Below are 27882 nucleotides of genomic sequence, written 5' to 3'. Positions count from 1 at the left end.
TGGGGCTCAGTCAACACAGCCCTGCTGGTTCAAATAATTGACTCAAATATCAGGAGCGGAGACACACAATGAAGAAGAGTGCCTTACGGACACATTGCTGATAGACTTATATGATCTTTTTAGCGATAGTGTGGAAGACTACAGATAGTTTAGATATACATAGCTCTTATTCGAGCTAAAGCGCTTTTATTCGGACTTTGAGCGCCGTAAGTAAGAGGTAAGTTTTTTTTTCTTTTTGCTTAAGCGTTATGTAAATGGTTTTCACTTGATTTTTTTTTCTTAAAGAATGTACTTGCATTCATTTTAATAATATTAAGTATCACGAAAAGACTGAACATCCTAAAAAAAGCGTGATATCAACATGTTTCAAACAGTTTTTGGTTCTTTGAAAGACAAATGCAAAGTTTAGCCTCTCTAGGTGACAATAATAACGTCCAATTTCTTCCCTGTGGAGTCACTGCATTTGTTGTTGTTATTGTTTACCGCCCATGTGAGTTTATAATTAGACTGGCAGTCAGATAGAAGCAAACATTACTCACCCAGCACCTGTGGTTGCACAGCATGGTTTCTCTACAGTCAGCCTCTACTTTTTTTAACTGTGTTATGACTCAGTAAGAAGCTCATAATGTGGAACAGGCGTGTGGTCTGCTGTGTGAGAGAGAAACTTACAGATTTTGAGTGTGTGTGTGTGTGTGTGTGTCTCTGTAGGGAAAGAATGGGAAAATGTGTGTGAAGCTTAATGTTTGGCCAGGCTTTAGTCCTCCCTTCATTGGCTGTAATCTGGCACCTTCAAGCACCTTCCAAGCATTTTCTCTCCAGGCAGCATAATTAATTATTGGTTAACCTTAGTTATTGTTACTACAGAAGCAAGAATATCAGATTTGAAAATAATGAAATAAAGTTACAATGTTCCATGTAGTAATTGGTGAAGTTTTGTGTTTTTATGTAATTCACGTTGAAATTAAATAAAAGCATAGGTATTTTTACATTTTTTTAAATTTACCCTGCAAAAACTTGCAGAAAAACAGTATAATATATAAAAGTAAGATAAAATACAGGATTTCAGTTTTATGTAACGTCTGTTTTAATGTAAAGATTTAAGCAGAAATGAAAACAGAATGAAGTAAATAATACCCCTCAGGTGCTTATTTTGTAGAATATTTTAGCTTTTCTGGCAATGTGCAGAAACAAGTGGGGGAGGGTCTGTCCTGTGTGTGTGTGTGTGTGTGTGTGTGTGGTCCATACTGTAAACACAACTCTGGTCACTCTAGATCTCATTAAAAGAAGTTGGAATGGTATTATGGAAAATTTCAACAAGCTTTTAAAAACCTTTGTGACAAATGGTCTGAGGTGTCTTGAAAAGTCTGGAAAAATACAGAATTCGAATGTTTTCAGACACTTGTCCTTATTCTATTATATAACAAATGAAAAAAAAAGAAACGATCCTCCTGTCTGCGTAAGGAGCTTTTTACACTGATTTATTTGGATGCTGTCCTCTGTCTTTAGTCTGAGATAACTTCTTGTCCAATTCATTGATTGTTTTGGTTTTTAAGCTTCTTTAAATATCCCCCCCAAAAAAGCAATAAAATGACCACACTGATAAATGTGAAGCAAATTTCATGATTTGTTGAACTTACAAGCCCCAACCAAATGGATGTTTTGCACTCAAATGCCAAGAAAGTTACAGAAATCCCAGCGGAAAGCTAGATTTCTTTCTAATTCTTTTTTTGGAGCACTGAATTAGATTTGTAGACAAGAGAAACTGTGTGTGTGTGGGAGAGAGCTTAGACCCCCGCAGCTGAGGAGATAACGTGTCTTTATCCTTTTTTGTCTCTGGGTTAATACTGTACTAGCCTACCAAATGATCCAAGCAGCAGGTGTGTTTGTGACACAAACCTGAAACCACGAGGTATCCCTTGCTTCAATGCACTGCTGGCTAACTTGTTTATCAGTGAATCTGGCTTGGGCTCTGGTTCCTTTATCAGATTGTTGTAATGGTCACTGGGTCTGCCTAAAGTGGCTGCAGGATCCCCCTTCTGACCCACACGCTTCCTCAAGCGTTTGTTTGGGCTCGGGGCTGTTTCCTCGTTATGTTAGTGGAGCACTTTTCCCGCTATGTGAATGACGTGGGAAAGCTGCATGATGAATTAGCTGTGAGTGTTACCAGGGCTGTTAAAGCAACATTCAGTAACCCTCAAACACACAAATGTCTTAAGTGGAAGCAAGTGGTTGATTATCTTTTTCAACTGGCATGAGGAAAATGCTAAAATATGCCTGCTTCTGTGAAGCTCACCTTATTTTGTGTTTATGTTGTGTTAGAACTAAAAATGCACCATTTATTGGTCACTACCAATTTTTGGCTTTGTTTGAGGATAGAACTACCGTGCATCCAGTCACAAGTTCCTCACCTTTATTTGTTTGTCATGAAACTAGAACTAGTTTACTAATGAACATGCTACTTGATTATGTGTTTAAAGACAAAAAATGGTGAGTTTTCACTTTATGCATAACAGATTTCATCCATCCATACTGACGTTTTTAAAAAAAAAAAATTACTGTATACTTTAATGTTTGTTTTAAATGACTTGCATTGAAAGTGTGTGTCTTTTCAATTAAAAGTAAGCTTTTATTAAACCAGAAGTTTAATAAAATTATATAAAAAGTCTCAATATCCAACCTGATAATACAAGAAAAAAAAAAACGGTTGATTTTGATCACTGGCTGATTGTTTAGTGCATCAGTTGTTAGAATGCAACCAAAACCTTAGCAGGTTACTCCTGATTTTAACTTTTTAACTTAATTCAACAGAGTTGCTGTGAGTGCAAAACCAAAATCAGGAGTAGCAGGAAGAACTTGCTAAACTACTAAATGTAGGAGTTTTGACCTCTGAGCTTTTCTTTTGACCTTACAACAAAGATGGCAGCTGAGATTTTTTCTTGGTTTCATTTTCTACTCGAAATAACTTAATTTAGCAGTTCTGTTGGCTTTAATCAGATCTTGTTAAATATACATATGAATCTGTTAGAGGTTGAGAGCATATCTGGGTGTAACCAAAAGTATTTAAATGGAAACTAATCACATCACTGTGCACTTTAGTCTTTCTTCGCATAACCTGAATGTCACCCATGACAGACAGTGATATTAGAGAAATTTCAAAGTGAAACTTTTGCTCCCTTTTGTTTTCTGGATACTTGTGCAGCACATGTAAAACCATCATTTGCAATATGGATGACGAAGGATTCATGTCATCTAAGTCCAGGTTAACAAGTATGACTTAGGAATGTCCTTCAGTCTTGAATGCATTCCTTGCTCACACCTCATACCTGTTGTTGTCTTATTGGTGTCAAAGTACATGAGGTGCAGAGTTCAGCCGAGATAGCAGCTCTCCACTTTGGCACGTTTCCACTCTGACAAACTGTTTTACAGCTACTCTTATCAGATGCAGGTTGTTCCTTCAGTCCCAGAAACCTCCCAAATGTTCGGTGTGTGTTAACTGCTTCATGCTGGACTTCAGTCTTAATGAGCACAGGTTTCTATTGTACTAATTAATCTGTATTCTGCTTTCAGATAAGCATCCAGACTGTATAGAGCTTCACAAGTGGTTCAAAGGATGAGAGTTGTTTTGTATTTTAATTTGACTGGAAGTCTTTTGAATATCTGTGCAAACAGTTTTTTTGCTTTTGTTTTTGGTCAGCATGTACAGTCAATTTGCTTTGAATAAGCACAAAACAGAATGACCGAGGTAGCCGCAGACTGTTTGCATGCTATTTTTCATGAGTGCAAAGTTTTGCTGTCGGTCAGTGCTGTGTGTGCATAAATGTGAAACCTCAAAGTCTGTTTTGCACAATTTTTGGAGTTGCTGCTGTCTGTCCTTGAGGTTTACGAAACGCTTAAGTCAACACGTTGGTCTGGAGGTACTCCTTTTCCCACACAGACATTTACATTTGCACCTAAACATTAAGAGTAGATTATGACTTTCTGGCTTAAACTCAGGTTTACTCGTACGACTGATTGAAAAATGATCCTAGGAGCCAGAGTGTGCGAAAGCTGCTGTGTGTGTCCAATGTGCTCTGATCTCTTCTGATCTCCTCCTGAGGGTCTTTGTGTTTTGTTAATGCCATGACAGGAGAGATAATGCCTCTATTGTTGTAGATCCCCCACCATCTCGTTGGTCTCAGCAACGCACTGTGCTTGTTTTGAAACCACCCGGAACGTGGAAACTTTAAAGATTGTGCAGCAGAAGAAAAAGGTATGCAAAACATTAGGAAAACAACAAGAAAAGCACCAAACTGTTTGAATCGATCAAAACTGACTTCAAAAAGCAGGTTAACCATTTTAGGTCTGTATGGAGAGATTTAGTGAGAAAGTAGCTTTTGACTAGATGTTGATTTTTAGCTTGAAGATTGCTGACTGACTGGTTGGAAACTCTGGAATCCAGTCTGTTTTCTATCAGTAAAAACAAAACTCTTTGGTATCAATGCAATTATCTAGAGAAGAAGACTCTTTCAGTATCGGTGTGAAAAATTTACTTCTTATGAAAGAGAGCAAGAATTCCAGCTGATAACAAGAAGGCTGAACAAACCAAAGTGATGTTTTCAAAATATGTGTGTAATGGGGCACACTCTATTTGGAAATGTTGGAAAATTTTGGGAAATCTCCATCTTCTGCTGCTTAATGCTAATCATGCTAACAACAAAGATGCTAAGACAGTTGAAAGTGTAATTTTTTCGTCTTTATTTAAAATGTACTCAAAATTTAGTTGAAAACAGTAAACTTTGTGAGATTGCCTCTGCTTCCAAAATATAAATAATTAATGTGTGACTGAGGCAGGAGGCTAAGAATACAGAAAAATCTGAATTGTTTTCAGTCAGTATCGACAGATCAAAGATTTGCAAAAAAAAAAAAAAAAAAAAAAGGGTCATCGGAAATTTCCCACAAAACAATGATTGGTGCGTTTCCAGTACTTGAGGAAAAGTTTTCTGCATTTCTGTCTACCCACATCAAACAGGCCCATAAGGCTGCAGTTTCAAAGTTTGCAAGCGAGCGAATGCAAACAATCCCCTTTAATATGAAGCTATTTTGCCGATGCCATTTTTAATCCGTCTGAAAGGGAATCCAACCTATGATTTAGAAAGAGTGCAATTTCAGCACCGCAGTGTGGAAGCCACAACAACCCAAAACGGGGTCAACTATTCAGGAAGTGGGTCTGGAAAAATCGCCACTGGTTTCGAATTCCGAGACATGCTACCCCACTGAAAACATAAACACAGAGACACAAGAGGAAATATTAGCCATTGGACTCTTATCTCAGCTTTTAACGCCTTTGACTTTGTTTTTTGGTAAAGACGCTATGATCTTTTAACCAAGTCAGAAAGTTAAAAGCAGGCTGAGATCACAGAGTGTAGAGTTGGACAGGCCTCCTCAGGCAGGATGCCAGAAGCTGCGGTATCCTTGTGACTGTGTGTGTGTCTGCATGTTTGCATTGCTCCTCCCGTCTTGCATTTGTGTGTGACTTGTGCATACGAGTCTGGATTATGCTGGCATCGGGGCAAGGCGCCATGGTGGATGAGGGTGTGTGAGAGAGTGTGTAAGATGTTGGCTGAAACAGACTCCACAGTTGGCGCAGGAATGGACAAACAAAACTCTGCTGGATTCCTGCGGGGTTTTCTGTTTTCTGGCACACGCGTGTGTGTGCGCCAAACGTTCCAGACGTATATATGCATGGGATTCATGGACAGTAGCAGGATAAAGATGGCTCCAGTGCTAAAGCACGCTCCACTGGCGATCTGGGATCAGCTTGCCGACCTCGGATCCAATTATTTTAACTGTTAAGACAGAGAAATCATTGCTGACTTGAGAGATCATCCATTTGTCATGATGTTTTCCGCCCACATGCTGCACTACTGCCAACAAGTTCACTTCAAGAATGTGGTAAACGATACAGTGAAATAGGGTGGAGCAGACATTTCTTACGAGCTCATTTGTAAAATTCCCAAGAAATGGACTCGTTGGAGAATCATTTCCAAAAAAGATGGCTTTATAAAGCATTGACAACACCAAATAACAAATAGAGGAGATCTAAAATTAAGCGATTAGGTGCGATTATCGTCACAGACACTTGCTGAGTCTCGGCTTTGAGAGACAGAGTGAGATATTTTCACAATAGCTGAACGCAGTTTAAACATCAACCACATTCCCAGGGCATGAGGTGGACAGGGATACTGTAACACCAGGAAATCTACAGCACTGCAGGAGATATAGCTTTGTCTTCATGTTGACTGAAGGGTAGTCAGCTAACTACAAAAGTAATACATTAAATAAAGCTGGATTAAATGATGTGGTGAGAACGTGTTATTATAACTCTGCCTTACTGCAATTAAGCCAGTCTTAAACCTAAAAAAAACCCATAATTTAAAACGGCAGCAGTGGCTTTTGAGGAAATGGTTCACCATAAAAAAGAAATATGATGGTTTTGGATATAAAGGGAATTAGTTGAAGTAAATTTGCTTCATTCAACAACTCTTTGAAACTTGTCTGGTTCAGTTTGTATTGATTATGGATATTTTACACTGAAACAGTGTTTGAAAATGACTGCTAATTATTACCTTTTTAAATATACTCCACCCTTCCACCCACAACATATCCACACATTAAAAAAAATTAAAAAATAGGGCGAGGACTTTACACGGCTTCACAATGCAGGCTTAGTTCCCCTTTTTGCTCATGTATTTCTAACATAGCATGAAAAGTGTGAGATTAGATGTTTTTACAACATGGTTCTACAAACAAAAACTCACTAAACATATCTGGGGCAGAAAATGCATATATGAAATTTAATTTATCATCTTTAATTTAATTCAATTAAATTATTTTCCTTTGTACAGCTCCACTTTACAACAGATTTGACCTCAATGCTCTTAAACCACCTGTAGGGTGTTTTCACACCTGATAGTTCTGTACACTCTGCTCAGTTGGTGGCCAAGATTGCAACATTTGTTAAATTTTCAGCTGGTGTGGTTCTCTTTCACACTGCAGTGTATCAAACAAATCAAACCCTTTTAAGAACCCGTTCCCCTCCTTGCCTGTGGTGGCGCTGCACCAAGAACCAGTGAAGAAAGCGAAATGAAAACCTGTGAAGAAGACATGAGCGCAACTTCTTTTTTCGTAAACAAATGGAGCCGTGTTAGTGTAGAATTTCCCGCTATGGCTAGAGTCATGCGTTTGTTTGGTTATATTTACCCAGAATGCCCTGCGCTGTAGTCCACATCCTGTTTTCGGAGCAGTCGCTAGTTCGCTTGCATTCTCATATTAATTCGAATCGTGCCAGAGTTCACTTCAACCAAACCGAGACCGAGGTTTTTAGGCAGACCAGATTTTGCTTTTTTGGTCCTTATCGGAGTTCGATTACATTTTCCCAAGCAAACCGGACTTTCTAGGCAAACAAACTAGAGGTTGATTAAAGCAGCGTAATCTAGAATACGGCCTAAAAGACAAACAGGTTTAAAAAGATCCAAGCTCAGATCCAGGTACTTACAGTCAAAGTCAATCTTAACTTAATAGTGTACATTTAAATTAAATGCCACTTGGTTTAAAGCTGTCTATCTATGGAAGCCCAGCTAACTGTATGGAGATATTTTATCCTGAGCAAGCATGTGGTGAAAGTGGAAAGTAACCCCAGCTTTTTAGCAGCAGATCCATGCTCAGTATGTGTGCCCACCTCTAAAATCTTCATATTTGTGTTTCTTCTTTTCTTTTAAAGGTGATCATGCCCCCAACAACGCCCTACGCAGGAAAGTTCAACTCCTGCCCGTCGTACGGCAACAACAACCACGTTCAGCCTCCGAGCCCGTACCACAGCGGCTCCGCTCCGAAACCGTCCAGAGACAACATCTACAATGGCCCCTACTCCCCAACCGAAAACCCTTACGATGTGCCGCAGCCTCACAGCGCGTATCGGACCACCTCCGTCTCCTCCGTGAGCACCAAGGAGCACCATTACGGCAGCAGCTGTACCATTTCGGAGAACCCGTACTCCTCGCCACAGCCCCACAGCCCTCGCCAGCACAGCACTTCCTGTCCGGGCCGAGCGTACCGCCACACGAGCAGCAGCTGCAGCAGTGAACACTCCTGCCGGAGCAACGGGGCTGCGGCGAAAGCTCGGCTCTACGGTCATGGCGTCGCCACCAGCTATGGGGAGATGTGTTACCACGACAACAGCTTGGTTTCAGCTTCTCTTGAGGCGCTGATCCAGCATCTGGTTCCCACTGTGGATTATTACCCTGACGTATGTAGCCATTCTACTTTTTTAAGGATTATGCGGTAAATTCTGTAGTAGTTGTAAAAGAATCCTAACTTATTTCTGCTTCCTGATCTTCAGAGGTCATATGTCTTCACCTTCCTGCTGAGTTCGCGCCTCTTCCTGCACCCATACGAGCTCATGACCAGGGTTTGTCACTTGTGTGTGGAGCAGCAGCGGTCCGGAGATGCCCTGCTGGATAAGGTGGGTGGACCTTCACACAGACACAGACACACACACACACACACACACACACACACACACACACCCCCACACACACACACACACACAAACAAAAGCACAGACATGTGCAGGTGTATTTATTTCACACACTGTCACTCTCACTTAGTCCCACACAATTTCACTCCCACTAACAAACCCGCAAATCCAGGAGAATAAAGAAAGAAAGAGATCTCACTGCAGTGCAGCAGGGATTTAAGCCTAATCCAGATACCAGAGAGAAGAAGTCATATTCAGACATAACAGATTTTAAATTATCGTCATGACATCATTAGACTGACTCTATGCCGTCTGCAACATGTTCAGATCCGTTTCCGTGAGGTGGCACCAAAACTGGTGCAGCTGCTGACGGAGTGGACGGAAACCTTTCCATACGACTTCAGAGACGACCGCATGATGCGATGCCTGAAGGACATGACGCTCCACGTGGCTCGAGGGGATGAGGTAAGCATCCAACCAGCCATCCAACCAACCATCTATCAGTAGGATGGATGGTTGGTCAGTGCATCCAACCACGTAACCACCCACCCATCCATCAAACCATCCAAACAACCAACCAACCAACCATCAATCCACTCAACAATCCAAACATCCAGCCATCAATCCAACCATGGGTGGACACATCCATCGAACCATCCAACCAGCCATCCCACAACCACTCATTCATCCACCCATCTTGTGTTTCTTCTGTTCGTCCAGCCATCAACTATTCTACCCATCCATCTATCTGTAGGAACCACACCTAGATTAGTGTCATTGTTTAGTTCATTTGTGTCTTCATGTGTGTCTCTAGTATTCTTGGCGGGCCATGCAGCAGATGACCCAGCGTCTCATCAAGCGCCTGTCCGCCCTCGGTCAGTACGAGGAAGCCGTGGCTGCGCTCAACGCTGCGGCGCAGGAACGTCCCGCTTCGCTGAAGACCAAACAGGCTTCAGCTCAAAGGGCCGACATACTGAGCGCGTGCGACGATCCTTTCATCCTCGCGCAGCAGCTGACACACATTGAACTGGTAAGAGGTCGGATAACGAAAGGTTAAATAAGAATTAGGTTACTTTTAGCAGTTCTGTTGTAGGGCTTGGTGCCAGACGGTCACTCTGGTGTTTTATCTATTTTTAACACAGCAGACACATAAAGTAGCTAGAATACATTTACCATATTTTACATCAGCTGTCATTTTTTCTGACGTTTCTCTGCCTGATGTTTTGCCTTTAGGATAGACTGAGCTTCATTGGTCCTGAGGAGTTTATTCAGTCTTTTGCGATGAAGGATCCTCTGGAAAACCACAAGGTAAAGTTGAGTGGAAACATTTTATGTGACTGACCAGCACAAGTTGGTTTTAATTTGTGAAATGGAAGGGGAAAAAATACAGATTTCATTTTCTAGTTTGGGTTCATCAAATCAAATCCAGATGAAATACAATATAGCTTTTATTTGAAAGGTGATAAAATGTACTAAAGGTTGGATATATTTTTTGCAAGGTATTGAGTCGTGGTGTGCTTCTGACCAAATATTTCACACAAGTGTGATTTCTCATCCAGTCTTGTTAAATTTTCACATATTTTAGCCCAGACAGCCCAGAGCAGCTTCCTTTTGTTTTCAGTTTCAGCATGAGACAATGATAGGTTAGGGTTAGGGTTGCTTTATTCTCAAGAAAGCTTGAAAACACAGCAAAATAACCTGTTCATAATTATCCACATCAAAGTCCCGACCCAGACGAACCACACATTGTTGCTATTTTTAAGCCGTTTGATTTGATTTTTGATTTTTGACTGTGTTCTGGGCCTGCTTTGAGTGTTGTGGACATCTCCAGTTTGAGTTTATTTGCCACAGAAACCACATGAAAGAGTCTCGCGGCAGATAGAAGGGGACTTGTTCGGCTTTCTGCTTTGCTTTTATCTGAGCTCTTGAAAATGTCTGGAAGAGAACAAAAAGAGCCTTTGCTGTGTGCGTGTCTCAGTTCGTCGGAGAGAAGGTTCTTTTCCACGCCAAGAGATCCTAGAAATCAGCTGAAGGGTCGCTCTCAGTCGGCGTTTGCCGCTGCCGTGCTCCCACCTGCTTCGCTGCAGTTACATAAGAGCCACTTTGTGTAAAAGAGCAGTTGAGTCACTAAAAAAAAGGGGTCCCGAGGTGTAGAGAGGGGGAAGTTTGGAGTGGAGTGGGATGCCGGTGTTGTGTAAGCTTTTAGTGGCGCCTCAAACCTCTGGGATTGCATCATCACGGCCAGTTTATTTATACACAGCTTTCATAATGTTTATTTATGTAAGAGGACCTTTGGAAAACAGGTTTGCCACATTAGAAACCACGTGTTTAATGGAAAAGCCAGGGGACCCAGAAAGCATATGTACGTAAAAAGAGACGTGTCGGAGTGTGACGGTGGCAGATTGTGTGGGTGTGAAAAGCCGACAGGATCTGTTAAGGAAGAAAGTTATGGAAGAGAAGCAGCTTTAAGAAATAAGCAGATGTGGCGCATCATGTGAGATTTTATCTCATTAGACCGAAGCAAAAATTTTTATTCTGTTTGAGATTAGTTGAGGACTATTCAATACAGAGCATGCATCATCCGTTTTATTACACTTCAGCTGTTAAGCTCACAGCAGTTAAATTCATTTTAATGTCTGAAGGTGAGAAATATGTACAAACGTCTAAAAGAATTAAATTGAGAACAAGTGAGACGTTGCCAAAGACTATCAGACATCAAATAATTTGTTAAACATGACATTTTGAACACCATACCCAAGGAATCTCATTTTTTTCAAACCCTGTCAACATACTTAAATTAGCAACCAAGCGAATATAACACAGCAGCAGTGAATGGAAGCAGCTAAAAATCTCACTTCTTTTCTTTTTTTTTTTGCAATGTAGCTACTCTGTAGTTGTTATTCTGACAAAATAAAACGAAGTACTAAAACAAAGATAATTATTTGCCAGTAAGGTTAGTTTAGTATCTATGCAGGCATTACTTGGTCTGGTTCTGGAAGAGTTTCCTCCTTCTTTAAATGTTTACCAACAATTCTCTTCTTCCGTTCCTCCTCCAGGGTTTCTTCCGGAAACGTAAAACCAGTAACCTGGAGGCCTACGTCAGCTGGTTCAACAGGCTCAGCTACTTGGTGGCAACAGAGATCTGCATGGTATGTTTCACACAAACAAGCTGATTAGTTGTTGGAGAACAATCTCTAGTTCTTATAGTTGCACAATTTTGATGTGAGTAGTAAACTTAAATAACCAAAACAACTCGACAGTGCCTAACAAGGAAAAGTATATGCACGTAAACATGCTGTAAATTTAAATGGCGTTTAAGCTCTTCCTATATTTAGAAGCAGATTTTAAATCTTTTATTTCTTTTTATTCAAGCCAGCGAAGAAGAAACACCGAGCGCGGATCATAGAGTTCTTCATCGATGTGGCTCAGGAGTGTTTCAACATCGGCAACTTTAACTCTCTCATGGCGATCATCAGTGAGTATTTGATTCGTTTTTATTAAGAATCTGTACCAGTTGTCCTGTAATTTTTGGTAATTTTTGCTGTAAAACATGGCAAGGAGAAAGAAAAAAAAAAAATCAACCGTTGCTCTCTTGGTGTCTTTGTAGAGCAGAGCCACTGAATTGACTAAAGCCAACAAACAAATGCAGTGCCAGCTGTAGTTTAGGCTGACTTTAATCAGTTTAGGGGAGTCTAAACTCAGTTAGCGGAGGCCTGGAGCTCTGCAAGCTGCGCTTCGTCTCTAAACGCTTTCTCCTGTGTCTCTCAGCTGGGATGAACATGAGTCCGGTCGCCAGACTGAAGAAAACCTGGAATAAAGTCAACACAGACAAGTTTGAAATCCTGGAGGTCAGAATTATTCACACACACACACGTCAGCAGTTTGCAGATTAGATGCTCTAGTTTTCAGCTGAGCTGTGGATCTTTGAAACGTCAGCAGTGGTTTTGTTGCCTGCTGACGTCCGATGTGTGTGATCTCATCCAGCACCAGATGGACCCGTCTAGTAACTTCAGCAACTACCGCACGGCGCTCCGCGGCGCCACCCAGAGGTCCGAGACCGCACATAGCAGCCAGGAGAAGGTGAGGGAGCCCGGAGCGTGCTGCTCATTGAAAAAGAAAAACATTCTTCTTCTACATTTAAAGTAACTAAATCTCCTTCCTGCAGATTGTGATTCCGTTCTTCAGCCTCCTCATTAAAGACATCTACTTCCTGAATGAAGGCTGTGCCAACAGGCTGTCAAACGGACACATCAACTTTGAGGTCAGTTCAAAGCATTTTTCAAAATAAAAACTGGAGAAGTGACTTTCTCACGCAGACTAACAGCTCCCCCTTGTGGAGGAGCTGTTAAATCGCGCAAGAGTTTCTAGTGCAAATTATAAGACAAAACTAACTTAGAAGAAACTTCAGCAAGAAGTAGGAACTTGTTTTAAGACAATTACTTAATATTTATGGAAAAAGAACTTGCTATAAGTGAAATAATCTGCCAGTGAAACAAGACATTTTAACTTATAATATGGGAATTTTTTTTCTTTCTTCTTCTGAAAAATTTCAGAATTTGAACCTATAGAATGTGTGGAAACTGGACAGATTTCCTGGCTTTAGAAACCTGAACAGATGCATGTCATCACGATTATTGTTTTCGCGACATTTTTACAGAAACTGTGGGAGCTGGCGAAGCAAGTGAGCGAGTTCCTGGTTTGGCGCCAGGTGATTTGTCCATTTGACAGAGACCGCCGCATTCTTCAGTATCTGGTCACCACGTCCGTTTACACGGAAGACGGTCAGTACAAATTAGAACACTTTCACATCAACTATCAATTTTGTAAGCCACGGGGAAACGAAGCTCAATTTGTGTTGTTGTTGCAGAGCTGCACCTGGCCTCCTACGAGAGCGAAGGACCAGAAAACAACATGGAGAAAGACAGCCGCAGGTCTCTGAGGTGGGTGCAGCAACATTTTTGATAAATAATTCATATAGGGAAATAAGCCAGTATGGAAAATAATAACTTTTTCTTTGTTTTAACTTCCAGATCTTCCCTTCTCCATCGAGAAAACCGCTCTTAAGACGTTTTCTCTACTTTCGATTTATATTCCCAAGCCCAAAGTTTACATTCTGGATCCAAGCGAGCTCCTGCAGAACAACGGATGCAGCTTAAGCATCATCAACAATAAAGAAGTTATTTTCAACCCTTTGGGACTACAACGAGTGCCAGTAATTTTACATAAAGAAAAACTTAAGTGCCAGAAACATAACTCCATCGTGAAGCTAGGATTTGTTTTTTGAAGAAAAAACAAAAAAACATCTAAACACACTTATAGGACAACAGGCAAAAATGTGCATGGACTTGTATTCCTAAGTACCAGTGAACAGACGTTCAACATGTTTACAGCTGCTGAATAAGAGTTATGGACAGAAAGAGCCATAATGAATTAATTTGTGTCATAAATTACAGCCTTTAAGTTGCTTGTACACGGTGATGCGGCTGTACCTTCAACTGATCCATCTCAATTTGGACAGTAAAGTCATGTGATCACTATTATCTGCAATGTGCGATGTGGCTCCATGTAAAGCTACATTATGTAAGTGACAGCAGCATCATGCGAACATAATGCACCTGAGTGTGTGTCCCTGTGCTGTGTATCATAGTATTCTGTGACTCCAGCTCATACGAGTCATTGTATTCTTTCTAATCATGTCGTATTTTGTATCAGAAGCTTAAAAAGTGTTTTTTTTTTTTTTTTGTTTCACGATGAGCTTGTTGCAGGTTGGCTGGCTCTGTGATGGTAAGCTTTTACAACACCAGTTCATGTATTATGTTAAAAACAAGTATTTGTTTAGAGTGAAGTAAAAACTGTATGTGTGTGTATGTGTGTGTGTGTATAGAGATGATCCAGCCCTTGTAGATTTGTGCGAGAGAACCTTTAATATCCAGCTTTGGGCAAAAGTGATGATGCATTTTTCATGTTTTTTTAAAAGGCACAACGTCTGTGTGTCATTTTGTTATATATTTTTTTAAAGATTCTTGTGCATCTTTTATGTTATCAGGGGGTACTTGTATGAAAGATTTTTTTTTGTTGTGGAAGAGACATTTTCTCTTTTGAATAAACAGAATATCAGTATTTGGTTTCTTTGTTTTTCCTTAGACACACAAACACTGTTACATACACATTTTGTTGCAACACCATCCGTTTTAACTATCAAGACGTTTATTTACAACGCACAGAAATTTAGACATTAACTTCTGGAAGTAGGTGTTGGAGATCTTTGGTGAAAAAAAGAAAAATCTAGACTAGAGAGTGAAAGTTGATCCACTTCAGCGAGAACGAACTCTGGTGAAGTTGATGCAGCGCCCCTAAAAGACAACAGAAAGGTGGATAGTGTTGATGAACATGACCAAGAATAAGTTTTAAAAAGCACAAATGATTTATCTGAATGTGGTTGTGGAAGCAATTTGACAACTTTAAAACCTAAATTAGGCTTTCAAATAAAGTCATGATGCATATTTGCTAAATGACTTATCTTTTCTATTTTATGATTTACTTGTGTATATCATCTGGTTCCCTTAATATCTCAAATTTAGGCAGAAGAACTCCACAAAATAAAAAAAACCAAAAACAAGTAATTACCCAAACGCTACAAGCAAACAACCAATTCCAACCATCAAATACTGCTAATTACAGTAAGCTCAGTGCAGACAGGTGTTATTTATCCATCTGGGTGATAATAACTAAGATTAACGCTAAATACGTTTTATCAAATTAAATATGTTTATTGATTTTAAAAGAAAATGGATATGTGAAAACCTGTTCTGGAAAACATAAAAGTAATCTATAATTTATAATGACCAGATTCATTTGTATTTGGTTTTGTGGTGAAGTATCGGGTCTGTTCCTTGCCTTGTCCTGAGGTGTTGGCCTCATGATTGCCACTCTGTCGTACTGCCTTCCCAGTAAAGCCAGCAGCGCATCAATACGCCCCTGAAGAAGAGGACATCAACGTGTGATTTTTGTATGAAGAAAATTTGCATTAAATTGCCTAAATGTCATTTATTTCAGAGACCGTATGGATAAGTTGGATCCTATGATCTCACCTTGATGGGAGTGTACCATTTGGTTTGGGTCGGGGAGTGGTAAACAGGTGGAGGTCTTGGCGGTGGCCGAGAAATGATGGGTTCCTCCACTTCCTCTGGCATAGTGACTGTAGCATTTTTGGCTTTTTCCAGTCGCGACCCTTCCTCTGTGGATCCCATCTGGCCCCATCTCACCTACAGGAAGTGGGCACACACAAACTTTACAAAAATAAATCCTGAAAAGGTTCTCCAGCTCACACTCTAAAATGTTCACCTCCATGCGTCTGATTCCTCCAGGACCTCTGCCTCCGTAATACGAAGCATCTACTGTAGGCCACTTGTGTTTAGGCAGAGGATCCTCTTCTGGTTCCTGAGTGAAAAAAACATCAAAATATACTTTACAATAAAATTAGGGAGTAAAATAAATATACACAAGATTACGCCTCCAAATTTGGATTTCTACATTCACTATTTTTTTTTTTTATCTAATATGATCTAATCTAGGGCTGAACAGTGGCACAGTTGGTAGAGCTGTTGCCTTGCAGCAAGAAGGTTCTGGGTTTGATTCCCAGCCCTGGTCTTTCTGCATGGAGTTTGCATGTTCTCCCTGTGCATGCGTGGGTTTTCTCCGGGTTCTCCGGTTTCCTCCCACAGTCCAAAAACATGACTATCAGGTTAATTGGCCTCTCCAAATTGCCCGTAGGTGTGAGTGTGTGTATGCTTGGTTGTTTGTCTCTGTGTTGCCCTGCGACAGACCGGCGACCTGTCCAGGGTGAAACCCGCCTCTCGCCCGGAATGTTAGCTGGAGATAGGCACCAACAACCCTCCCGACCCACCAAGGGACAAGGGTGTAAAGAACATTGATGGATGGATGATCTAATCCAAGTCAATAGACACTAACTTGCAACTGTGACACGTTAGTCAGGCTAGAAGTTAATCTCCACCATGACAGAAATATAAGGGATTCAGTTTTCTCACTAGAGCTCAACAAATGAACTCTGCCAAAGCATTTCTCTGTCAGCCTCCCAAGCTCCACCGACGCTCCTTCTGTGTTCACCCAAAATTAGATCTTCTCTCAATCACCTCTGCCAAGATGGCAGCGTGAGTTATACCGCCCAAAAACATGGGGGTTCTTCAGAAAAGACTTTTTTACTTACAAAAACAGGAGGTGGTGGAGGAGGACGAGAGGGAGGTGGGTCCCTGATGACCTGTGTGAAAACAATATCAAACATTTTAAACAGTGGTAAAAAAAAATAAATAAATAAATGAGAATTACAAATATCAACCTTCAGCATCCTTGTGACATGTAGTTATAAAATACTTCTTATGAACAGAAATTAAAAGTAGTAAGAAGGGAAAAAAACAACAAAAAAACACCCGGTTAATGGTGTTTACCAATATTTCCATTAGTAGTTGGTAATCAGAATTTATGGGCTTCAAATCAAATAAATCCACCGGAATAATCCAGACTAATTTTAGATTTATGGGACACTGGATTTCTAAGAATTAGATTTTCTATTTTTTTTTTTTTTTAATACTAATTATATATTGTCTGTCTGAGACTGCTTGAAAATGCTACGTTATATATATTTAGCAATATATTATTATCTGTATGTCATGTAATTATAGGCACACTTTTGTTTTTGTGTGTGCTCCATTAGTCACCAAGTGAAACCCTAAATCCAATATGACTTCTGTAAAGCACAGTAACGTCTGTTTACCTTGTTTATATTTGCTTGTCAGAAGTTTTATCTCAGTCACAAACATGTAAAACCTTTAAACCGACTTAGAAACAGAAAGAAACTTGGGTTGGCCACCTTTGTGTTCATTGACAATTCCTCCTTTACAAGTGACTCTGGCGCCATCTCTGACCGTATGAAGGAGGTTTCTCACCCAGTTTCCAATATGGCTGCCTCATTTGTAGAATTTAGTCATTTGTCCAGTCTTTGGCAGTAATTAGCACTTTTGAAAGCATGTACCTCAGTACATTACTCATACATATAGTACTACTTAAGTGTGGCTAAGTAGTGCTATATGCTTGTTAGGGAGCAGGCTGATAAATAAGCTTTCTTAGTTGTAGCTTAAGTAGCTACACTGGCTGACAGTTCCAAGAGAATTTACTTTACTTTTTGAGCTAACTCTATTTGGTTATCTGAGATGTGACTTAAAGGAAACACAGGGTGTTGTGTGGTTGGTATTTTACAAAAAAAAAAAACAACCAAAAAACCTGATAAACAAAAGAATATGGAAATAAAAGAAAGGTAAACTTACCACAGTGCAGCAGAGAGGCCAGAACCACCAGAATAAACCAAGAGCCAGTAACAGCAACAAAGCCAGCAGCAGCCACAGCACCCAGATCCCATCTGACTGCAGCAAACAAGGCACAAAATGTGTGATCCCCATTAACTGTGCAAATATGATTATGTATGTATAAAACATAAAATAAAAAGTGCTGCCTACACTCTCTCTCAGATTTTCTCCTGCACCAACAGAAAGGTTGTTTTATTTAGCACAACAGAGTTTAAATTGATACCCACGCATGAGGTGGCGTATATGGCGACGGGAGCGGAGATGTACGACTGTCCATTGTTCAGGCTAATCAGCACTTCAACTGATCTATAATCAACAAACAGAGGCACTGAAAAAAATCATCAGAAGAAGACGACACATTACTCTAACAGCATCTCCCAGGAAAACATCCGTTGTTATGAAATAAACTGCCGAGTCCTAAATGAGAAGGCAAAAGTACCGAGGGACCCAGATATCAAATTAGGTTACACTTGGAGATAAGGACTCGAGGGAAACAAAACAAAAATAAAAAGCTTTTTTTGTAATTATGCTTGGACTAGATTTTCTTACTCACTGCTGTAGATTATGCAGAAATGTGGATGATCTGATCTGAGATTTCAGATCTGAGATTTCCAAAGATTTCTGCTGTTTGTAGAGATTTTTTCCCCCCGACCGTATGGATCTATTTGACGTCCATATGGTCAAATTGACTTTGGCTCATTAAATCCCAGAGATATCCAGGCCAAACTCACTTTGCTTTATCCAAATCCTGGAGGCAGCTTTACACAAACACTGTACTGGTTTCTCTTTTAACACACTCAGAAGCATTTCATTTAAAAAAACAAACAAACAAACAAAAAAAAAACATTTCTGAAAGTTATAATTAAGGATTCCGAGGAATATATGAGTAACAAAACAGCCAATGTACACACAACTACCTTTACAATAAGAAGTCAATTAGAGTGCAAAAGAAATGTGAAATTATTTCCTTTCACTTGGATCACGTGACCCAGATTTTGTTCAATTCATTCATACAAGGCAGACGTTCGCTGATCCAAATAAGACAGGAAATGGCTGCGAGGTAATACTTGATCAACCTGATAATATCTCCAGCAATTAATAAAAAGTTTAAAATTATGGATACGTGACAAGCCCGCTTTACTGTGCAATTATAGTCTGAAAAAAGTTTTTGTATTTTACTGTCACAATCTAAACAATCTTTGATTGTAAGGCAACTGCGCTTATGTACAGCTCATTAATAGTTGCATTAGTTTGCAGACTTACTGTCCAACCTCATACAGACGAGGAGCTGGACACAGCAGGTAGCCATCTTGGACAACTGTCGGCTTCTCATCTGAGAGGAAAAACACAGAAACAGAATAAATCCAAAAAAACAGGGCACGTTGTACAAAGCTGGAGATATTGTACACCAATGGCATGCAGTGTTTGTTGCTTTGACATTTAACTTTAGAGGTAAAATCATTTAAAAAAGTTAAGCATCTTTGTTAGATTTTCTGTTTAAGTTGATTTTTTTTTATACAAACCACTGGGGAAGTTGGGAGTTAAGTAAACACTTTCCCTGCATCCTACAGCAGCTCAACAGGAATCACATGCTGCGTGCACTCGTCCTCTCAGTGACACTGACCTCAGCGCAGCTCATGCCATCGATCTGCTAATAGACTAATGGGCAGAGAGCATCTCTTCCCTCCCTGTGCTCAGCCTCATAATGTCTCCTCTGTTCTCGCGCCACAACTGATAAAAGGCAGCTACTGTTTGTTTCTCACTGCCATGACTCCCGATTTTCCGTTGCAGCTCAGATATCTGCACACTGTTCCAAGTGGCACTTGATAGTTTCTCCCCCCGTGAGCGATGTGGCGCCATGTCGATGTTCCATGAAGCATTGGCGCAAACAGATTCCCTCGGATGGTTTACAGCAGTAGCAGCAAGTAGCAGTTTCTAAAACCATGAACGGGTATGAGATGTCGTGTGTGTCATTTACGATAAGTCACTTGATTGGCAGTGAGAGAGCAGAGAAGGTTGTCGATCCTCTTGGTTCCGCTAAATCCGGTCCCCTTTAAAACTACGTTGAAAGATTCTGGAAGATAACAAAACGGGAATGACAAGAACACTTATTGAGTGACTTTTCAACACACTTCAAGACTTTAAATAGTGTGTGTCAGCTTTTATTATCAAAATATCAAATCTGTCTGATCTTGAATTTCAGTAAATTCATTTAGTGGAGGGAACAAAATCTAAAACTAAGTGAAATTTGTGTAGCAGGCCCACAGCATCACAGATTCTCCACCATACTTTTCCACGTTTACATCCTTTTTTTTGGACCAGATGCAGCTTCATTGTTTGAAGAGCTGAACAGAAACACCAGTTCCAGTTAAAGTCCCAATAAAGTTTACAAAACTCTATATTTTTTTTAAAACCACATAGCTAAAAACATTTGGTCAGATTCATATTTTGTCTGATCATGCAAAAAAAAACAAAACAAAAAAAAAAAAAAACCACAGAGAGTAGCATGAAAGAAAAAAAACATAAAATAATGAAAGAGAAGATAAAAAGTATTTGCTTATTTTCAACCTCATATAGCTACTCTGTAATGTGAATTAGAGTAGCTCCAAATCTCATGTTCAGATCTGCTGAGAATATAAATAAATGTTTTCATTAACTTAAATTTAATTAATAGGACCTGATGTAACATATGCCACCATCAGATGGCAGTTCAAGCTGCATTTGTGACTTTTATAAAAGTCACAAACTTGATTGGAGAATCGCTGGCAATAATAAATGCTTTTTCAGCCATCTGGAAGTTTCTTCAACCTGCCATTCTTCCACTTTTAACACACTTTAATCTTCACAGTTATTCTAGGAATTTCATGGCAGATCTTCGATTTCTGAGGCGGATGGAGAGGAAAACATCAAAGTGGATCAAAACAATGAGCACTTCAAGCAGGTTTTCTCCTAACTTTTACCTTCTAGTTCATCCAAAATATTCTAAACTGAATTAAAGTCTGCAAAGGCTTGTCGGCTTTAAACCATCACATCAAATTTCTGTCGTTCTGAAAAAAAATCTCTGAAGTTTGTCATCTGAAATGTACTTATTCAGTGCAAGATAGGATCCCCCCTATGTTTATCTGTAGGTGGAGTTTTCCTCTTCCTCATGGCATCATTTAGTTATACATAAACAACTACATGCTCACATTTCTACAGAGCCCCATAAGTCATAAGAAAATATCAGAAGATGTATGACGTTATGATTTGGGGTTGGGACCAAATGTGAGTAATAGACAATAAAAAAAAATCAAATTTTTATGAGAAAAAAATATGAAAATACATATATAAATATTCAAACCCTCTTCTATTTCAGTCAAAACTGAGCGCAGGCACTTCCACTGATTACCCTCGACATACTGCAACTTGATTGAAGTCCTCCTGTGGTAAATTCAGCTGGCTGAATATAATTTGTAATTGAGTAAGCCATTTTATTATAAAGTCTCCGTAGACTTCTAAAACTGGATCGTGCAAATCTGGGCGAGGAAGAAGGGAATCAGTCAGAGACGACCAAGAACCATAATGTTTATCAGGTGGAGATCTGATGTTCCCCAAGTAGATCTGAAGGTTTCCCCAATCCATTCCAACAATCAGGCCTGTAATTTGTCTTCCAACACGACGACGAACCAAAACACACAGCCGAGATAACGAAAGGAGAAGCTTCAGGAGCAGACTGTGAAGGTCTTTGCATGTCCCAGTCAGAGTTTAAATCAAACATATCTGGACAGATAAGAGTAGAAAACAACCCTTCAGTAAAATATTAAGCCAAGGAGAAACCAGTCAATGCTAACGTGACTAAATCAACTCTCGTGTTTGGTCTGTGGTCAGGGAACGGCATCTTCAGATGTTCAGTGACCTGCAGCTTTTGGAATGACACTCCATGGCCAAAAGCAAAGAACAGTTTTGATTACACAAGTCTGCCTCAGCAACACATTGCCAAGTTGAATTCGCAAAACACACCAGCAAGGTAGCCTCACCCTATCCAACTTCTGCAACAGTTTTGAGGACATTATGTAGATGAAATAAGTTTTCTCCAAAGGATTTGTTTTATCGTTTAGGTCTGGAGTCACTGGTGACCAAAACATCTTAAAATGTTTCCCAAATGAATCTTTTAGAAATGTAAGACACTCCCAGGCTAAATCATCCAGTAAAAAAAAATTATAAATATATCTAAAAATGTATAAAGCAATTAACTAATTAGTCACATGGTGAATTAATATGAGCTCAATAATTTCCATTCTGGTGATTAATATTTTGTTAAAGGGAAATTTTGTTTACACAGACATGATTATCCATTTTATTTCTGGTTTCTGTTGGATGTGGTTTTTATTTATGCTTTATTTGTTGTGTTTGGTTGTGCTTTATTTTGGTTATTTAAAATATCTTCCAGTTTCAATCTGAATGGTTCTTTACAAAGTTAAAGTTTATTGGTTTTAGAGAGGGCGAGCTGGCATTATTATTAACATACCACTTGGAAAAGGTCTTAAAACAACAATGCAATCGATTATCACAATCATTTCTGTGAGAATATATTGTCCAGGAAAATTTGTTATCATGACAGAACTATAAATAGCAAAAACAAAAAGGTCACTCCACATACCGACACAGTCATTAACAATTATTTGACTTTTTGGGACAACCTTACAGACAAAACAAACCTACCGTTCACACAGACGCTGGACGGCTCTATTGTGAACACGTCGCTGCACGACTGTTTCAGGACCTGCAAAGCACAAAGATGATACCAGACAAGACTGACGTGCCGTTTGCACCACTTTGTGCAGATTTTCCGGATCGGATTTTACAACACAGACTTACCTTGTTGACAACGTCTTTGAGGGCATGAAATCCAGAAAGAACCGGAAACACTTGTTCTGTGCCGTCTGCTATCTCTGCAAGCTGTGACCAAAGTAGAAAATGTTTTTAATACAATTCAAGTTTATTTGTATAGCACGTTTAAGAAACGAGGCAGTTAAAAGTACACTGGTTGAACTACAGGGAGCCAGGGTAAGGGTTAGGGTTATGTGCTCCATCTTCCTGTTTTTAGTGAGAACGCCAACAGCAGCATTCAGAACTGAGAAGACACTGTTGCAGTAATCAATGAGACTGAAGATAAATGAATTGTTTGAGTTTCTTTGGAGAGGAAAGGTAGTTAGATAGACATAGAGCGTTGAAGGGGGCCAAGTGGATGGCGTTTCTGAAGAAAAAAGAACCTGCTGAAAGTTGACTGTCGGGATTTTAAGTCCAAAGGTAATTTGAAGTGAAGCTCTGCAAGTTCATGCTGTCGCCTTTCAGGGAGGTCTGTGCCCTGTGATAACGCGATGCTCTTTGCTTCAGCAACATTTAAGGAGGGCAAGTCTGTTCCTAGGAGATGAAAGCTCCGGCCAGCTGTCTGCAGCCTCCAGCTAATGATCGCAAGGCAGGAAGTTTCTCTGGCATTATATCATTAGAGAGTGATGTAATTACTTCCTCTGTAGGCCAGTGAGAGCTGTGGGTCTGAAACTGGGCAGAAGATCGCTTGCACTGAAGACTTCAAGGGACATTTAGGGGGAGGAGCATCTTAGCATCATATTTGATATTATTTTTCCACACATACTGATAGCACCATTGATGCTGACACAACTGTAAGATACACAGAAAGATGCAATAATGCCGTATATCATTTCTCCAATGTAATTACAGTGTTTTCCTTTGCCTTCCAAATCTCATTAGGAGTAATGAGGCACTGCAGACTGTGGAAAAGACCACATGTCACAGCAGAGAAGTGATTCTCAATCACTGTGGGGTTTTAATGTATGTGGCTTTATTCCCCCGATGGTTCTTACAGTCAACAAAGGATATTCCTGTTTGTCCTGCTCAGACATGAGGACGCATTCTTAAAACTGCACATTGGCTTCTCTCAGACGAGTCAAAATCTCATAAACCCGGATCTCCAAACACCTGCCAGCTGCTTACTTTTCATATCCCGGAAGGGTTCGGTTGACCTCAGACTAAACAAGAGTGTCAAGGAGGGTTAGTGGGACAGAAACAACAGGGTTTTCTTTGAGTCCCTCTTACAGTCTAACATAGAATTACCCAGACCGAAAGGCAAATAAAAAGTCATTATTTAAACAAGCTGCTTCTCTCTCACGGTTCTAGACACACACGTGAATGAATAGTAAAAGAAGAGAGGTACTTCCTACCTGTTTGTGATCAAAGTCCATGACCCCGACACAGTACACTCTGGCTCCAAATCCTCTGGCTTTGTCCGCCTGGGAATCACAACACAGGAAGGGGAATTCTGCTTCAAACAACACAGTTTACGAGATCAGAGCAGATGAATGTTACTACAAAAAAAAAAGTTAATTAGGGCAAAGTAATTCAAATTAAACCCTTAGTTCAGGCAGAAGTCAGCACTGACAAAAGCCTTAAAAATAAACCATTTTTGGTCAAATTAGATTAAGTTATTTTCCAGCTATGTTCCTCATTGGTTTATACATAAATATAGTCCAGCTGGAAAAAAAAAATGAAGTGGGGATTACTTCAAATCTTCCCCACACCCACATCCTCTACTAGACTTATTTTCAGTAGCTTGTGTTTCTGTGTGTGTGTGTGTGTGTGTGTGTGTGTGTGTGTGTGTGTGTGTGTTTTACCTCCTTCACACTCATTTCATACAGATAGATGTCCAACTTGCCATCGGTCAGAACAATGATGATACTGGATGGATGTGAAGTTTGAGTCTTCATCTGTTCCGACACCTGACAGACGAAATATTTCATTCATTTATCTGAATCATTAAGTTCAAGTTGTTCAGACGCCAGGCAATATTACCTGGTTCACAAAAACTGTCACGAGTTAAAAGCTGAGAACCAAACAAGAAGCTCTTGCTCCAAAATGAACACTTTGAAGCTCAGACTTGTCATGTATGATCTGAAGAAATGTTTTTACAGTTTGTAAACACAAAAACTGAGCGGTTCAGCCATAAAAATAAGAAATATGTTCAGGAGAGTCTTGGCTTTCAAAGCTAGAAACACTGAACTAACTCTGCACAAACCAAATCTTTGTCACAGAAGTAAATGGAACAGTCTTGGGGCATCTTCCTCCCATTTCTTTAACTTAACTCAATAGAAACCTTGAACACCATTGGCTATACTTGTATAGGTCAATAAACCAAATCACATATCCAAACCCTTTTGATAATAGATATAGTGGACCCAACTATATCAAGCTTTTTGGAAATGCCTGGCCAAATCCCAACCTCAACCCTACTGTGGACTGCGCTCAAATGCCAGATCTGTTCCAGGAAAACAATTATTTTAATTGAACTCCACTACTTCTGCCATCAAGAGGTGATAAATATCCAGACAGAATTATCGCAGAAGCTAATGAAGGGCTATAAAAAGTGAGTGGTTGAGGTGCAACTTGCTGTGGAACACACCAACTAAAATAGATAGCATTGTTGAGGTTATATGTACTCCTACGACCAAACAACAAAATAGTTTTATGAGATTATGATTAACAGCTTACCGCTATTAAGCCTTCGTGCATGTATGTTTCACCAGAAGGTTTGATTTGTTTCAGCGTGTTTAGACCCTCCTCTATTTTAGACCTGTTGGAGAAAATCACAAAACAACATAGGTTTGAGAAAAATGTACATTTCTGTGCACTGTTTTTAGTTAGAAAATAAAAGATGCATTGTAAAACAGAGCAAAAAAATTAATAAAAAAAAAATAAAAATAGGTGAAAACATACCTGTCTCCTGTTAGAGGGAGTATTACATACGCTTTGGATGAGAAGACGATGTAGGAGACTCTCATCCTGGGGCTGAAGCACATCACATTACCAAGCATTATCAAACACTGAATGTGTTGAACGTTTCCCGAAAGCTAGAGCTAAAAATTAACTTCTACTCATTCTGCTGCTTTTGCTTTTTAATATCTTTTAAGTGGGGTAGTGGCTGCAGAGGTCAGAACGAAATTTAACATCTGTTGCATGCTAAAGTCCAGTTTTCCCCACCCTGCTATTAGAACTAAAGATACCACACACCATTACCCAGAGGAGTTCTTGAGCAGTTGTTGGCTTTGTGTGATGTCTGCAACCTCAAATAGCCGTGCCCTACTTCTCTTTACCCTCTTTTGTTGGACTGTATTTAAAGACTAGCCACTACTTAAATAGTTTTGGTTTGCTGCGTGTTAATGTCTGTTTCTGAATGCGTGACTCGTAAAAGTTTGGGTTTTTTTTATCTGCAGGAGAAGGATATTTGTTTCTCCCTCGATAGTAAAAAAAAAAAAAAGGAGGAATAATGTGTAAAACCTTTATTTGGATTACCTGACAAACCTGCTGGTGAGTTGCTCCACAAAGCCATAGATCTCGTTCCAGTGTTTAGAAACACTGCCTGACCTATAAAAACAGAAAAGAAAAAAAAAAAAAAACAAACACTTTAAACGTTGAACATTGTGTAACAAACCTGAATTTATTTTGGATTTTATGTGGCAGATCAACAGCTGCCCACAAGACATTTTGGGTACAGATGGTTGGTGTTTTGTCCATGCAAAATGGTATGAGTGCAAGAAAATTATCTTTGCACAACACATTGAAAGCACAACACGGTTTGAAGAAAGTTGAATACAAGCAAATCTTGACAGAAACCCTGTCAACGAAAGAAAAAAAGATTGAGACTGGGGTGGAAGTTCACCTTCCTTCAGGACAAAAACCCTGACAACAATTTATGAGTTAGAACGGCCCAGTCAAAGTTCAACTGCAAACATGATGCAAGATTTCACATGAGCAGAAAACTATTTACTAACACTCTCCATAACAATCGAGGTTTAGCTGGCTTGCAAATAGTCTCTGGAAGTGCAAAACTGGTGGAGGTATATCCCAAAAATATAGCGGTTTGCCTCATGGGGGCTGAATACAAATGCCACACTTTTCAGTTTTTTACTTACAATTTAAAAATATAGATTTCCTTTCACTTTACAAGTATGGACTACAATATAAAAATTCAAATAAAACACTTTGGGGTTTGTGGTTTTAATAATAATAAAAAAAGTTACTTTGTAAGCCAACATAGATTTCTATAATACTTTGTAGAGACCCATAACTTGACAGAAAAAGCAGGTTTTAATACAGTTAAAACTAAACTAGGAGAATTAAGAGCAGCTGACTTGTGACGCCTGCATAAGTCAGAGATTAGAGCAGCAGCTATGTTTTATTTGTAAAGTAAAAATATACATATATTGCAAAAAATATTAAGACATTATGAAAAATAATATATAATGAAAATGAATAAACTAAGCCGGAGTCAGGGATGTTTAACATAAGACCAGGAGTGTTTTGTATTTGGTGGGACAAGGGAAGCCAAACACAGCCATACATGGACAAAACTGAGATAAAGGCAGCCTCTCCTGCAGAAACTAACACCATTTCAATTAACAGCACACAGTAAGCCACCATAACTCACCTGTCCAAAACAAAATAAATATCAAACGCTCCATCGCAGGACGCGCCTTCCTCAGGGAGCGTTGAACTCATGGAGCAAACGCGCAGAACCAGCAGCAGGATTTGGCACCGCGTCCAGATCCGATCCATGGTCCATGCGTTACATATCAGCACCCGGTTGATTCAAGGGAGGATTAAAGAAACGAGCCACTACTGTTAGTATGGCTTCTGGCCGGCTGCTCACATGTTGAATCAGTGCTGTTTTGACTATTCATGTGTGCGCAGAGGCAATGTCAGCAAAGAACTGAGAGGGGCGAAAGGGGCAGGGCGCGCAGCTGCAGGCACCACCGTCAAATCTCCCACGATGAAAACAAAGAACTTCCTGCCTGCCGACTTCCTGTCAGGATTTAAGAACCTCAATATTATGCTGACCAATTCAGGTTTTTATTTAAGAAAGACAAGATCACCAGTAAACTCGTGTTTAAAACATAAAAATAATAACCCAAACATTTGTTGAGTCTTGTTTAA

General features: G+C 39.7%; 2 protein-coding genes across 2 annotated transcripts; one reads left to right on the top strand and one right to left on the bottom strand.

Annotated features, from left to right (window-relative positions):
* LOC106914111 (ras-GEF domain-containing family member 1B-B-like) lies at positions 1–14636 on the top strand. Its single transcript, XM_014980696.2, has 14 exons — positions 1–217; positions 7760–8284; positions 8378–8500; positions 8843–8980; positions 9330–9545; positions 9749–9823; positions 11572–11664; positions 11888–11990; positions 12284–12363; positions 12500–12595; positions 12681–12776; positions 13173–13296; positions 13383–13455; positions 13546–14636. Exons 2-14 carry the CDS (start codon positions 7766–7768, stop codon positions 13577–13579), a joined length of 1770 nt encoding a protein of 589 aa, XP_014836182.2. The 5' UTR covers positions 1–217; positions 7760–7765; the 3' UTR covers positions 13580–14636.
* On the bottom strand, positions 14421–27689 carry LOC106914116 (anthrax toxin receptor 2-like). Its single transcript, XM_014980711.2, has 17 exons — positions 27377–27689; positions 26242–26313; positions 25666–25737; positions 25441–25522; positions 24567–24671; positions 24117–24185; positions 22753–22833; positions 22597–22657; positions 19874–19969; positions 19159–19228; positions 18123–18201; positions 17857–17952; positions 16743–16793; positions 15860–15955; positions 15607–15780; positions 15413–15493; positions 14421–14868 (listed from the first exon to the last, which is right to left on the bottom strand). The coding sequence occupies exons 1-17, from the start codon at positions 27502–27504 to the stop codon at positions 14830–14832; spliced, it is 1452 nt and encodes a 483-aa protein (XP_014836197.2). The 5' UTR covers positions 27505–27689; the 3' UTR covers positions 14421–14829.
* Between the last annotated feature and the right edge of the window lie 193 nt (positions 27690–27882).

This window comes from Poecilia mexicana, unplaced genomic scaffold, assembly GCF_051168715.1.
Source record: "Poecilia mexicana isolate PSO_F unplaced genomic scaffold, ASM5116871v1 scaffold_12, whole genome shotgun sequence".
NCBI lineage: Eukaryota > Metazoa > Chordata > Actinopteri > Cyprinodontiformes > Poeciliidae > Poecilia > Poecilia mexicana.
This window is presented reverse-complemented; position numbering and strand designations above follow the sequence as displayed.